This window comes from Ornithodoros turicata, chromosome 3 (genome assembly GCF_037126465.1).
Source record: "Ornithodoros turicata isolate Travis chromosome 3, ASM3712646v1, whole genome shotgun sequence".
Taxonomy (NCBI): Eukaryota; Metazoa; Arthropoda; class Arachnida; order Ixodida; family Argasidae; genus Ornithodoros; species Ornithodoros turicata.
Genome location: NC_088203.1, coordinates 80,313,025 through 80,327,433, shown reverse-complemented (window position 1 = coordinate 80,327,433; position 14,409 = coordinate 80,313,025). Strand labels below are relative to the sequence as shown.

Genomic DNA, 14,409 nt, shown 5'->3' with positions numbered 1-14,409 from the left:
TTTTTAGAGGAGTATTGCTGGTACGAATAGCACTCCGAATGCCATCAGACCTCCGACATTTTCTGTTTTAACTATTATTCAAGGGCGTTCCATTAAAATGAGTCAAACATTTTTATAAAAATGGTGGATTGCACTTGAAGGAGACTTAGTGCGTAATGTTAGAAAGGGTGCAGAGATACTCAGTCTATTTTTTGTTTCCTCGTAAATTACATAATTCATTAATTAAAATTATTTGGTGATCCTTTTAACTGCAGGGACTATGGCAAAACTGTCAATAGCGGAGTTGTACAGGGGTAAGGAGGTCTTCGATTCTCTTACCCGTGATTGTGTACCTCCACTCAGTTCTGTTTCTTTTTCTGTTTTTCCCCGGTTTCAAAAAAGTGCTCCTAAAGTTTCGAAATACCGCCCGACAGCAGCACAGACGCACAAGAAAAGAAGTGATCTGTTCGTTCAAACAAAAGGCGCCATCAGCGCATGCGCGGAGTTAGTGTGGAAAAAACCAACACCTCCTAGGTAGCATCAGGCCTGCTCCAACGTGACACGGCGTCACACAGGAAGGCCTGCTGTGGATGCTGCTATGATGTCGACGAAATAGCGAACGAGAAGAAAACTTGAAGCAGGTCGCAAAGCCAGGCAGCCTCCACGGGGTGACGTAGGCGCGCAGGCCTGGTGCTATCTAGGAGGTGTTGGAAAAATAAACTGAACGCAGCCGTACGAATGCTTTCCCCAGGTGCGACATCGGCTGTGTAGGACTGCCACACCGCTCTCGACTGTCTCCTTCCACAATACCAGCTATAATTTAGAGCTATGAAGGAGTCAGACAAGTGTCGTTACAAGACCAAGTTGTTTATGAACGTTATAAGACGTGACGATCTCTTTGCGCTACACATCAACAACTGGACAGCCCAGCCACAAAACATGCCGCCGATCACAATCACACTGTATAGTTTATCTAATATTTTCGCCGAGCCGGTTCATACCGAGATATTGTGAAATCGTACAAGTCACTGGAAGCACGCAGTTACTTCACCTTAGGCGAGCTGTTTGATCGGGGCGTTTCTGGAAACAGCGCTGATTTGGTATGGTGCGCCGGTTCATGTTAGCGTCGTTCTTTTGTACACAGGTATCGTGAGGGAATCTCACAAATGTGATGTCAGGGAATCTTTCCGTTTATCTGATCAAAACGACTCCAATCAAACGATTTCTTCGTTCTGCGTTGCGCAGAAACTTATGAAATGTTATTTCAACCTCTAATCATATGATAAAAAGTTGAAAGTTCGATATTTCCTGTCTGCCTCTGGGTGTTGCTTTCGACGTCTTGGCTAATGACTCTCTAAACCTGTCTCAGCGTCAGATTTTTACTCAATTAGTATTACTAGTACACTCTCACCAAACTTCTGAGCAGACCCTGCAAGGCCGATTTGTAATATTAGTGCCTTGAAAGCTACTAGACACGGACCGGTAGGCTTGGTGATCTCCCGAGTGAATTTGATCATCTACAGGGTGTCCCAGAAAACGGCAGAATTCGGCCGCTCTTCATGTTGGTGTGGTAACAAAGTGACCTTTACTTGGCAAATTTCCGTGTTCACTTCGCAAAAATTTGCATAATTAAACTTAGGTTACATGTCATGCACATCAGGAGGTGGCAAAAACGAAGTAAGAACAAATGCCGTTGACCGCATGATTCTAGGTGACGTAGTTTCTTTATTAGAGTACAATGACACATTTTCTTGGGACACCCTGTATACCAGAAGCAGGCTACCCCAAAGCAGTCGAATGCGGCCCGCGTAGTTCCTCCAAAGTTGAATGCGGCCCGCAGACGCAAATGCGTTCGGCACCCCTGGTGTACACTAAAAAACAAAAAAAACAAAAAAAGAGGGAAAAGCTCGGATATCGCCATGGTGATCGGAATATTGGGGTAACGTTGTCTCAGGCTATTGACAGTACTTTGTCGAAGGCGAAGTACAACGTCACCTCGAGTGTTTGCAAAAATCGCCCAGGGTGTACTATTTCACGCGCAAAACATGCCGCTAAAATAAGCAGGCAACTGCACGGAATGATGCATGTCTGCGAGCACTTGCTTAATGGAAGGATCAAAAAGCGCTTCTGGCAATGTGTTAAGTTTCCGCACAGGTACGCCGCCATGATCGGCTTGATGTCAAGAAATCATTGACACAACACGATTATATGCCCTAGGTGTCAGTTGTATTCGACGCATTTCAGTGAGTTGAACATAGGGGCATATGCCTTACTTCGATGACATACACATTTTGTTCGTGAATGACGCTTCCGCACAGCGCAGGCGCAAAGGCTCGGCCATGCACAGTTTAAGCATGCTGTCGCCGAGATAAGTTTACGCATCAAGAAAGAAACAGAAAAATTGCCTTGCCTTCGCTTCTCCTAAATAGAGGTATATAACGTCGTTAGACAAAATATACGATTTTAAAGCCATTAAGGTACCCATCAAATTTCATACTGGTGGCAACCAAGCTTCCCCGTGGTGCTGCGAGGAAAAATTAAGAATGAGTGTGGAATATAAAAGTAAGCATACATTGTATACATACAAAAAACATGACGGTCACAGATAAGGTAAACACGAAAAGTGTCACAACATGTGACGGTGTGCGAAGACGAATGGAGCAAGCGGCAAACATATCGTGGGCAACTGTATGCGCCTCTCTGCCTGGATTTCTACGAGACGTCATGTGGAGCTTTGCCTGGGGAATCCAGCCTACTCGTGATCGTCTCCACACGTGGAATGTAACAACGTCAGACATTTGTCCATATTGTACGCACCAGGAGACTAACCAGCATGTCATCTTCGAGTGTCACGTTGCTCGTACGTTCTGGAGCATAGTCAGGCGGTCCACACGCATCTTGTGTCCTGTACAGTTCGACCGTAGGTGGCCACATCGGCTAAGTGTCTTGCTCACCGCGTGTGGTGCTTCTGTGCTGTGGAAAGCTCGTTGTTCTGCTGTGGCCCGACGTCAGCGGACGACGCCTATCTTCTTGTTGGTTCGCAACGTGCGCGTTTTGCTCACCAAAGTGTTACAGCACGAACTACTCGCTTTAGGTGTGCAGGGGTTCGCGCGCAAATGGTGTCATCACCCCTCGATCTTGTATCACAATGGGTGTGTAACCGTCTCTGGTGCGCCCCCATGAACGTCATTCACGTGCTCTTATTTGCCCTGTAAATACTCTGCACCTGTGTATATATTCCTACTTATTATGTACTGCATTCCATACTGTACATAATCGCAGACATCTAGGGTGGTGGTCTTAGGGAGTACTGTATGTATGTTTGTATGTATGTATGTATGTATGTATGTATGTATATATGTAAGGAAGTGTGAAGTAGTGGATCTAGAGTGGTTTGTAAGCATATGTGTATGTAAGGTGTACGTCAACTAATGTGGGAAGTAGCAGTTCTTATTCCGTTCTTAAGTTTAATAAATTTTCCTTTAACAACACGAAAAGGAAATCATCGGCGGGCAGATCACAATGCAATAACTGTACACTACAATCACAAGAATTTTTGTACATCTTTTTAACGCCATAAGTACAATGTCAGAAAGAGTTCAAGAAACTGATGCTAAGAAGAAGAAAGCGTTCGATTTCCCAAAACGCGAACCTCAGGGGAACGCGGTATCTGCAGCCTTGTCTTTTCTGTTGTTAAAGCAAAACTCACCAGAAATGTGCTTCAGACTCTTTGGCCGTGAGAGCACACCTTTATTTTGTAGATGTTTTTATCAAACCCGTCTTGCGGTGCCGGTTATTAGAGGAGAATGCACGCTGAACTCTGATAATTCCCCTCCCTTTCGAGTTTCATTCCTCCCCCCCATTTACACGTGTTCAAATGTACAGTCGGCTTTCCTACATGCGAAAGTGTCGATAGGCTAAGCCGTTGGGGTGTAGGAGAGGACTGACAACCGTACCCGGTGACTGGTAGAGAACAACTGGTTTAATCGCGCTCTGCGCGCTCACGTTGAAACTGAGCTGCCGACATCCGATGGCACTAGTGCTGCTATAGGCCTCCCCCCCTAGACCCTGGTGGTGGCCAGGGGAGAATGCCAGTAAATCTTGCGCCGAGGGACAGAGCGTCGACGTTGAGGACCTCCACAGTGGGAGCGAAGGTCGGGGAGATGCATAGGGGCAACGAGTGTCTCAAGATGAGCGGGCTTGACCCTGTCGAGGGAGATAATTTCGCGGCAGCCATTAAAGGTCAGCTATGCCGATATCCCAAATAGTCGAAACGGTTGTGATATTCTGAAAGCCCACATCCAGCTCTCCCCAAAATACACCTTCATTCTCTCAGTTCGGTACAGTACCATGTCAAAAAAATAGGTAATTCATTCCGAAACACACATGGGCGCAGCCATTTTTATGACGTAAATGCGCCCGAACGGGCATTGTGACGTGTACGCGCCTTCGTACTTGTCAGTGGATTTCAGCTACGGCTTCTCGCGGCTTCACGTATCTGTGCTTGAAGATGGCGGACAGCCGGGTTGCGTCCGCCGGGTTCCACCGTTCCGCGATAAGTAAACAGTGCAGCAGCTGCGAACTCATTCGCGAACCAACCTCTGTGCGATGTTGTGACTGGAATTCGTCGTTTGTGTTTTGTGAGCACGTACAATTTGTATCAAGTCGCGTCTGCGTTAGCCCCTTTACAGCACTTGCCCATTGTAGAGGCTGACGTTTCGACAGCCGTGTCAGCAAGAAAGTGCCGACAGCGTTTTATTACTGCAGGAAAATTGTGCTATGTATTTGAGAAACCGCATACTGCTATGGGACAAGTTTTACGTACGATTTATCAATGTGCAACAGCGTCGACGATGGTATGTAACGACGAAAGACATAAAACGAAATACAAATCACATTTTAAACTTTTTGTGGGATTCTGTGCATTTTCCAGAAGCTTTCTTTGAATCACGCACTCCCATGTCACGCTGCGTCGTGTGGTACGCTACAAACTACTGTATTTTATGTCTAACATCTGGATATTGTTTGTAATGAACACCGTCGCACAAAAACATGCACACCAAAGCTCCAGTAGCCATGTGGTTGCACACTATGCAGACGCAAAAGAAGTACCAGAGCACATATTGCCACTTAGAAATGTGGTGTCTGAAGAGTTAGGGCATAGCATAGATCCTAGAAGTCAGGTGCACCTTATCCTTCTGTAGAGTGCTCTTTCAATTCACAACTCAGCCCATGGGGTGTAAAAGTATTAAAGGCAGTTATGTGACTTGTCGTCGTGGGTGACATCACTGGCCAGCCTCGGGATTAATTCCGTGCTCAGGAATTATTGTACAAAGCACTTTGTATGTAGGACGTGATAAGCAATATGTAAGTTGCAACCTTGTCTGCAGCATTCTCGATTGCCTCTTACCTTTACAGTTCGAGACACGTTATCAAACCATTTGCAAAGGGCACTCTTACAGGGGCCGTGTAACTTGAGTTTTTAGTATAAAATTTATAAAAATATAAGTATACAATATGTAATATGAAATTTATATAAAATCAAAAATAACATTTATAGAAAGAATTTATAAAAAATAAATAAAAAGGCTTCATGGAAGCAATCCGTTAGCATACCCATTGCACATGAAGCACAATTATATATGCTTGGACATCATCTAATTAATCTTCTCAACCATATGTGTGGCTGCATACGAAATTTTTTATGCGCATCCTCTACCTTCCTATTCCTACATGTGCACACAAATAACAGTGCATATATGTGAAGTGGCAAAAAGCAACGCTAGACTCTACCATCATTGTGCTCCTTTAACTTTTCCACATTTATGTCTGGTGAACAGGGAATATCTCACTAGAAAAGAAGACATTTGTGCATTGTTTGGGAAGCAAATAAATATATTTATTTACATTTTCCATAAATCAACAAAGTTGTGACCTGGTGCAAATATTAATGTCAACAAGTAAAGTACTTACAAATTATTCCTATGTGCTCAAATGCAGATATGACAATTCTGTTTTTGTACCTCAGTACAGTAGAGTTTCAAAATTAACATACTGCACAGCATCAGCAATCTTAAAGTATCTGAAGAGGGGAATCACATAAAGCTCCAATAATAGACTGTGCAAACAAAGCTAAAAAAAAACAAAGTACTTAAGAAAAATCTGATTAATCGGTTGCCGTTGTGATATGTACTACTATGCACAATTCATGAATGGAACATGTTACCTCATTGCATCGCCTCTATGTGAGCACTAGAACAGGCAGCTTTTTAGGTCGCTCTTTCCGTGTTTTTCTATTGTCTTTTTTTGTTTTCTGTTTTTGCATTAGCAAGCATGGCCATAGTGAATCACAAGCAACCAAGGACAGGATGAGACATCTACAATGCGACTGCTAGCTCTAAACTGATATATTTATTAGCAGACTCTGGAATATACACATATGCTGCTAAGAAAATGACAATTTAACCAATAGAATAACAGACAAGAAAAAGGTTATATATCTTCCCCTCTCCTCATTCTATTTCACAGGCAGCCCTAGTATCATTCTGAGTGTGTCCGTGCGTTCCCTTTGAGATAATGTATCTCTGACAGAAGCAAATCCAACAGCGGACTGCTTACGGATGCAACTATCTTTGATTTCTCTAACCACTTGTTATTTAACCGCTGCCTTGAGCTGTGTGTTCTGGAAATTTAGGCAGCATCCAGAGTCCCTGCAATGTGTTGCCATGTTTCTCGAGGGCCTGTGTTTCACTATGGCTCTCCGATACAAACTACAGCATTTCAACACAGTAGAAAACACAGATTTGTAAATAGCATCTGTTGATTGCACTGTACATACCCCCCACATAAAGGATCATAGTGGATACTACATCTTGTGCGATAATGTCAGGAGCACAAAAAATATAGATTTTAAACCACTCTTACGTCGTAGTAGTAGTATTTGTGTGAAGCTGCGCAATTCCTGTCCTGCAAATAATTTAAACCATATGTTTCATCTGCCAGCGTGATGATCCCCTGAAAAGCAATTCACACTTGGCGGGAACTACCGGTTCTGAAACCTATCCCTGACATGTGTAGCCATCAGGGAGGAAACCCAAGGGCTGCGGTGGAAAAGACACACACACGGGCTATGTTCTCTCTGTGTATCAGCTGCTCTGGCTAGGTTTCTATTCACGCTTAATGGCCTGTATCAGTAATGCATGAAGACCACTGCTAAGTTGTGTTGAGAAACACCACTTTATGTTTGCCATGTCTAAATGAAACGTACCTGACCTGATCCAAATTAACCGTTCTGAGTCTGGAACACACAAAGAAAAAAACGCAACACACGCCACAACATTAACAGATAGCAAATGAGCTGTAGCGAGCTCCACCTTGGGACAAAGTCAACAAGTAATTCACCAAAAGTCAATGAGCGCCTGAAATGTAACATCTCCAGTGGCGTAGCCCGACCTCAAAGGTAGGGGGGGCTCGATACAAAAACTCCCCCCCCCCCCGCAGATCCTGTGTCGACAACACACACATACTTGTGCACACTTCAAACTGAGGATTAAAAAAGGGAACGAAAATAGTTGATTTAGACGTTCACAGTATGATTACATGTATAGGCTGTCATGACCAATGAAGTGGTGTCACGAGATTGGAAGTATTTTGAAAAGCTCATACTTTGAAAACCATTCAAGAATGCTTCTTAGATAGACGCCATGAACTGCAAGAACTTTCGCGATAGTCACACTGGTCCCCCCCATATATTATGTTCTCGGATTTGCACGATTTGTGTGGGTCGGTCCGTGGCAGGTAGGGGGGGGGCTCGAGACCCCCTAGCCCCCTCGTGGCTACACCACTGAACATCTCTGACTGGTAGCAGGATGGCCCACGTTCAATTCCTGGTGCTAGCACTGACTGGCTTTTTCATGAATTATTTGTTGGAAGTTTCGATGTGCTTGAGAACCATTCGTCAACCATTGTATCCTCATGAGGTGATGAGGGTTTGTCATCCCAAAGAGACTCCCTTTCTGGCATGTGTCCTTATGGATGCTCATCACTGCAGAAAAACAGAAAGAAAGAAAGGAAAAGCATTTAATGACAAGAAATGGATAGTCGCATTTACTGCATAATGATTGTGCACAACAGAAAGAATACTTTTGCACAGAAAGCTGTACTTCTTGATGTCTAACATAAAGTTACAAAATTCCAGAATATATGACATGTTGTAAGGTGGAGAATAAGTAGAGTTATTGAGTTGTCGAGTTGAGTTGAGGGGGCAGTTGTACCCCCTTTTTATTTTATTATATATGATTATATAATTATCTTTATGTCTCTCTCTCTACATTACATGTCTCTACATGTCTGCCTCACTCTCTACATTACAACATGTTTTATATATTCTGGGATTTTGTAACTTCATGTCAGACATTGACAAGAGCAGCCTTGTGCACGAAAGTCTCGTCTCATTAAAATTTAGATGACAGTCTTCTTTCTGTTGTGAATCTCTATCGCAGCATACCTGCACATTGCTGTTCTACATACTGTGACTTTGCAGTAAGAGTATGGACTTTGGGTAAAAAGACTACACAGCACTGCTCAGGTATTTTTGCCTATCGAACAGTATGTATGTATGCAGTATGCACACAGTATTTGTGCACCGGACCCACTAAAAATGTAGTGAATGTGGCATTGCCCAGGGTAATGCACCAAGTTGAACACAATTATTGTAGAATCCAGGTATTTTAGCTTACATGTCAAGCCAGTACCACACCAGTATCCAGTGTGAAGTTGTGACAAATAAATAGTTTCAATTTTTCTTAGCTCTCAGAAAACAGACAGTGAATTAATAAGAGTAGACAATGTTAACATGAATTCTGGGCTATTCTTCAGTTGAAGATTCACAGATAGTAAAGGCACCTTCCTCAATGGACGTTGATGACACTGAAAATTCTAAAATGTTATCAGAGGCGACATCAGCTTTGGTGTGTCAAAGGATTGTATGTCCAACAGTAATCCAGCTAACAGTAACAAAAATGTGCAAAAGACAAATTAACTGAACTAATGTAGCATACCTTCTATATCAGACAGTAAAGCTTGTAACACCCCATCCACAGGAACCAGTGTCCAGACAGCAAAAGTGCTTGAACTGGGAGATAGCAGCTAATCGGAATGGCGATCTTTGTTTTCCACCCTGGAACCACAGGTTGTAACTTTGAGGGCAGATTTAAAAGTGGTGTCAAAATGTCTGCATGCGAGTGCACATGAAAAGTTGAACATAGATGAATACTCAAATTATAACAGCACATTGTCATACCTGTTGGTGGAGGTGGACTGCAACTAACGTGTCAGCAATTTCTTCATGACCAGATGCAAGCCAGATCATGCTTCATTTCCGCCTTCAGCGTGCGCCTGTGATAATTCAGAAGTTAGATTGTCAATAGTACTATTGTGTTGTTAATCGTGGTTATATCAGAGTAAGCGCAGTAGGACAGCTGCACAATCGATTCATTAAGCTTGCTATTTTTTATATCTGAACCTCGACTTACCATTTTTTGCTCTCGTTTTTTGCCTTGATCCTCCGTGGCACGTTCAAAATGTTATGCGTCGGGCACCTCAGATTTTCATCAGACGATTTCGTGCCGAGATTCCAAATTGCCTGTGGAGTCGCGCGTAACCTATGATAACATTCGTGGACGAAATCCTTGCAGTGGAAATTAGCAGGCACCACTGTCAGCCAAGAGCTTCGCACTGCTTGGTCTTTTGGCAGCTTATAATAGGTAACACTTGAATGCACCGATGAATTGTTCTAACAGCGTAGCACTCTCGCATCTTCGACAACTTCGCCGTGGCATATTTACGATTCATATCGCTCCAGCCCATAAAAGGCAAGGTCAGAACAAGGAAGTGCACTTTCCCAACGACGCTGTGCCAAAAAAAAACATTCACATGCTTTGTTTCCGGCTTAGCAACAACATAACAGCTGTTCGCTTATGTACGATGCACAGAGGAGGAAACGAAAGAAGCCAAGCAGCCAAGCCAAGAGTCCATGCCAAGCCAAAGACAGATAAACCGAGAGCAGTGACGTCGGTGCGCCCGTGCGCAGGGTTTGCCGACGGTCTGACGGCCGGGCGTGGGAACTAAAAAAACTGTTTTCTAAAAAACTACGATCAGTTGGAGCAAGATATTTCCCACACATATTCAGTGTTCGGTAATGAACACACAGCGCGAGTATCGCTCAGTTCTGCGGCACTTCAAAATCGGCATATCTGACCTTTAAGGTCGACTGTTACCGTCTTTTCGCTGCGGGCCAGTATCTTGTAAGGGCCAGCATATGGAAAGATCAGGGGGGGGGAGGGGTCAGGGATAATCCACCCGGACGAAGACGTGAGAGGCATTGGGCAAATCTGGGTGCACGAAAGTCTCCTGATGGAAGGCTGACGAGGTAGAGCGGGTTTGACGGCCTGGAAATGCTGACGGAGGCGGCGTTGCGAAGTTGTCACCGGTGAGGGTAGGCTTCGGGGTGGAATCGAGGAAGTCACCAGGCAAGCGCAAAGGGGAGCCGAGGACTATCTCCGCCGAGCTACACTTGATATCATGTTTCAGCGAAGAGCGTAGGCCGAGGAGCACCCATGGCAAATGGTCAACCCTGTTAGTTGGCTCAGGCTGGGAACAGAGGGCGGCTTTTAGATGGCGGTGCAGCCGCTCCACCATCCCGTTCGCAGCGGGGTGGTAGGCCGTCGTCATCATATGCTTAGCTCCGATAGCTTTCAGAAGAGACGTGATGGAGCGGGATGTGAACTGGCGTCCCCTGTCGGTGGTCACAATGTCAGGGCAGCCGAAACGGGCGACCCAACCGAGTAGAAACGCGCGGCCGACCGTATCCGCCGTCGCGTCTGGGATGGGTACAGCGTCTGCCCAGTGCGTAAAGCGGTCCACGCAGGTGAAGAGATACCGGCAGCTGAGTGAAGAGGGAAGTGGGCCAACCAGGTCCAAATGAACGTGGCAGAACCGTCCTTGGCCGAGGGGAACGCTTTGAGCGGCGTTCTGATGTGGCGTTCAACTTTGGTCCGCTGGCAGCAAGACAGGAGCGGGTCCAGCTTCGGATGTCCTTTTTGATATTTGGCCAGACATAGCGGTTTGCAATGGCCTTCTGTGTAGCGCGCACGCCGGTGTGGGCGAGGCTGTGGTACTCGCTGAAGATCCGGCGGCGTAGCGGCTCGGGAACGAAGGGGCGAGGAAAAGAGGGTCTATGTAACCAGGAAGGTGTACCTTCTGAAGGACAAGGGAGGATTCGCCAGCGAGGTAATCCTTGAGCTCAGCGGCATGAGCCTGGGCGTTGAGGAGGTCACTGACGCTCGCCGGGGATGGCAAGTAGGGAAGTGCATTGAGGCGTGAAAGAGCATCAACTGCCCAGTTGTCAACGCCGGGAATATGGCGAATGTCGGTGCGAAACTTGGAGATAAAAGCAAGCTGACGGATCTCACGCTCATCGATCTCACGCTCACAGTAGCCGGAGTGTTTGCCACAGTATGCATATGACAACGGCTTGTGGTCGGTCAGAATGTGGAAGGTACGCCCTTCCAGGTGATAGCTGAAGTGCCGCACGGCCGCGTATACAGCGAGGAGCTCGCGCCCAAACGTGCTGTAGTGGGTCTCGGCGGTCTTGAGGCGGCGGGAGAAAAAACCAAGCGGCTGCCACATGACATCAACGAATTGCTGTAGAACGGCGCCAGTAGCCGTGGTAGAGGCATCAGTCATGAGGCGGGTTGGTGCAGAAGGAATTGGATGGACGAGCAGTGTTGCATTGGCAAGGGTAACTTTCGCTTCGACAAATGAGGCCTCGACTTCCGGTGTCATGGACAACTGGGAGGTAGCCGACTTGGGCGCCCGGAGGAGGTCCGTGAGCGGTTGGACAATGCGTGCGCAGCCGGGGATGAACCTCCGATGAAAATTCAGCAAGTCAAGGAACTGTCGCAACTGCCGTACCGATTGCGGACGGGGAAATTCGCGAATGGCCTGCACATTGGTTTCGAGAGGACGCACGCCGTGCTTAACAACTTTATTTTGGCTTTGGAGAGTGGAAATCGCGAATCTTGAACGCCGTGCTGATCGATGGTGTGCCAGAAACCTCGCCTCGCTCTGCCCAAAACTGCACTTTTTAACGTTAATGACAAGGCCGTGGTCTTGGAGGCGTGCGAATACCTGCCGGAGATGCACAGTATGACCCTCCTGCGAGGCACTTGCAATGAGGAGGTCGTCAATATAAGCGTAGACGAAAGGCAAGCCTCGCAGGACGTTGTTGATGAAGCGTTGGAAGCTCTGTGCAGCATTGCGCAACCCGAAAAGCATCTTGACAAATTCAAAGAGTCCATAGGGTGTTATGACGGCCGTCTTAGAGATGTCAGGCTGGTGCACCGGAATCTGGTGATAGGCTTTCACCAAGTCCAGGGTCGTGAAGACAGTGCAGCCCGCAAGACTGGCAGTAAAATCGTGAATGTGAGGCAGAGGGTACCTGTCTGGAATAGTCCTGGCGTTGAGGGCCCTATAGTCGCCGCATGGCCTCCAATCTCCTGGGTCCTTCTTCGGCACCATATTGAGCGGGGATGCCCAGCTGCTGGAGGATTGCCGAATGATACCTAAGTACAGCGCGTTTGGCGATAGCCAGGCGGTCACCGTGGAGGCGGCGGAAGCGGGAGGAGATTGGAGTGCCGGTGGTGGTAATATGATGGGTCACGTCGTGCTTGACCGTTACCTTCAAGTTGCAGGGCTTGGTGATGTCCGGAAACTCGTCCAAGAGCGCGTCATACGGGAAAGCTGGACGCAGCGCGCGGATACCAGTTGGGACTTCCGGAGAAGACAGGCCCTTCACTTCAAGCGTTATGGTGTTGTCAAGGAGGCGTCGATGGCGGACGTTAACGGACAGGTTGAAGGCAGCCAAGAACTCGGCGCCTAGAATAGGCTGCGAGACATCCGCAAGAGCGAAGACCCACCGAAATGTCCTCCTCAGGCCAAGGTCCAACGTCAAGGAGCGTAGTCCGTACGTTTTGATTGTGGTACCGTTGGCAGCTTGAAGGTTAAAGCCGCTGCGCAAACGGCGACGATCTACGACAGACGATGGGAGCACGCTGATCTCAGCGCCGGTATCAACCAGGAGGCAGTATCCAGCAGCGCTGTCACATACGACGAAAAGGCGGCTGGGGGTTGGGCCAGGGTCGCCGGCCGCCATCAGTGATCGGCCCGCGAGTTTCCCTGCCAGGCACAGGGCGAAATGCAGCGCTGGGCTCGATGTCGGAAGCGGTGGTGGTACCAACAAAGGGTGGCACGGGAACGAGTATCTTCTGACGGCGGAGGCGGAGGGGTGGACGATTGGCAACGGGCTGGGGGAGGTCGAGAAGTGGAGCGGCGATGACGTCTTGAGCGACTTGCAGAGAGTGAGTGGAACGTGTCCGTTAGCGCTTGAAGCTTCTGTTCTACGCGATCCAAGCGTGAAGGCTGAGCTGGCGTTGCCGCTGCCACCACCGGCGGATGCCCAGGCGCAGAATAGTCTGCGATCCGACCTTCCAAAGCAGCAAGCTTGTCAAGCGTGAGGTCTTCAGATCCAGCCAGAACCATGTGCATTGCCTGCGGCAAACGCTGAAGAAATGATTCCTGCAAGAGCGGCTGCTGGCTCTGACTGGCGGAATCTCCGAGCGGGTGCTTCATTCGGTGCAGCAGCTGGGAAGGCTTACGGTCACCAAGGTCTTCTTCAGAAAGTAGCTGCTGAAAACGGGCACGTTCGGAAACTTCCAGGTGATCCAAAATGGCGCTCTTAAGAACGTCGTTGGCCTCAGTAAGCGAGACAGAGGCGAGGACATCATCCAGCTCGGCTGCAATTTCCGGAGGAAGGCCGGCAAGGACCTGGAAGTACTTCGACTGTTGGCCCTGTATGTGCCGAAGCGCAAACTTCGGCACACCTGTTCGGTTCGGGAAAAAAGAGCCCCCTCCCCCCCCCCCCCCCCGGGAAAAAGAAAACTCTCCGCCTCTGGTTGGACTGCTGTTTGTACATATTTGTTTAAAGGGACGGTCTCGTACACCCTGGCCTATCCACAAAGCGTACCATTCGATTCCTCATATCTGAAAACGTAATACTGTGAATTCGCTCGTCCAGAATCGCCACGGTTATTAAATAAACGAATTAAGTTGATAAGAACAGCGCCAGCACATTGCGATTTCTGTTGGCAACAGCGATATCCGCTACGACACTCCTCCTCCATGAACAAATCGTCTGCTCTCGCGCCTTCTTGCAGCGGTGAGAGCAGACGACTTCCAAAAGGTGCTCGAGGATCACGGCGACGGCAATAAACTTGCTGCATGTAGTCTGGTCAAACGAAAGACGCGTTTTGTAAAATGTGTCCGAACAACAATGTCAATACGTCTCGCATCTTCATTTCGAGCGGCAGTTTA

At 47.3% G+C, this 14,409-nt stretch overlaps 1 protein-coding gene and 1 long non-coding RNA gene across 2 annotated transcripts; both read right to left on the bottom strand.

Moving 5' to 3' along the window:
* Positions 1–7,586: 7,586 nt before the first annotated feature.
* LOC135387391 (uncharacterized) lies at positions 7,587–10,122 on the bottom strand. Its single transcript, XR_010421088.1, has 4 exons — positions 9,513–10,122; positions 9,281–9,375; positions 9,039–9,157; positions 7,587–8,023 (listed from the first exon to the last, which is right to left on the bottom strand). It is a non-coding gene; the product is annotated as an uncharacterized LOC135387391 (long non-coding RNA).
* Positions 10,123–13,191: 3,069 nt separating this feature from the next.
* LOC135389703 (uncharacterized) lies at positions 13,192–14,077 on the bottom strand. The gene is made up of 2 exons (XM_064619736.1): positions 14,063–14,077; positions 13,192–13,887 (listed from the first exon to the last, which is right to left on the bottom strand). Exons 1-2 carry the CDS (start codon positions 14,075–14,077, stop codon positions 13,192–13,194), a joined length of 711 nt encoding a protein of 236 aa, XP_064475806.1.
* Positions 14,078–14,409: the final 332 nt, after the last annotated feature.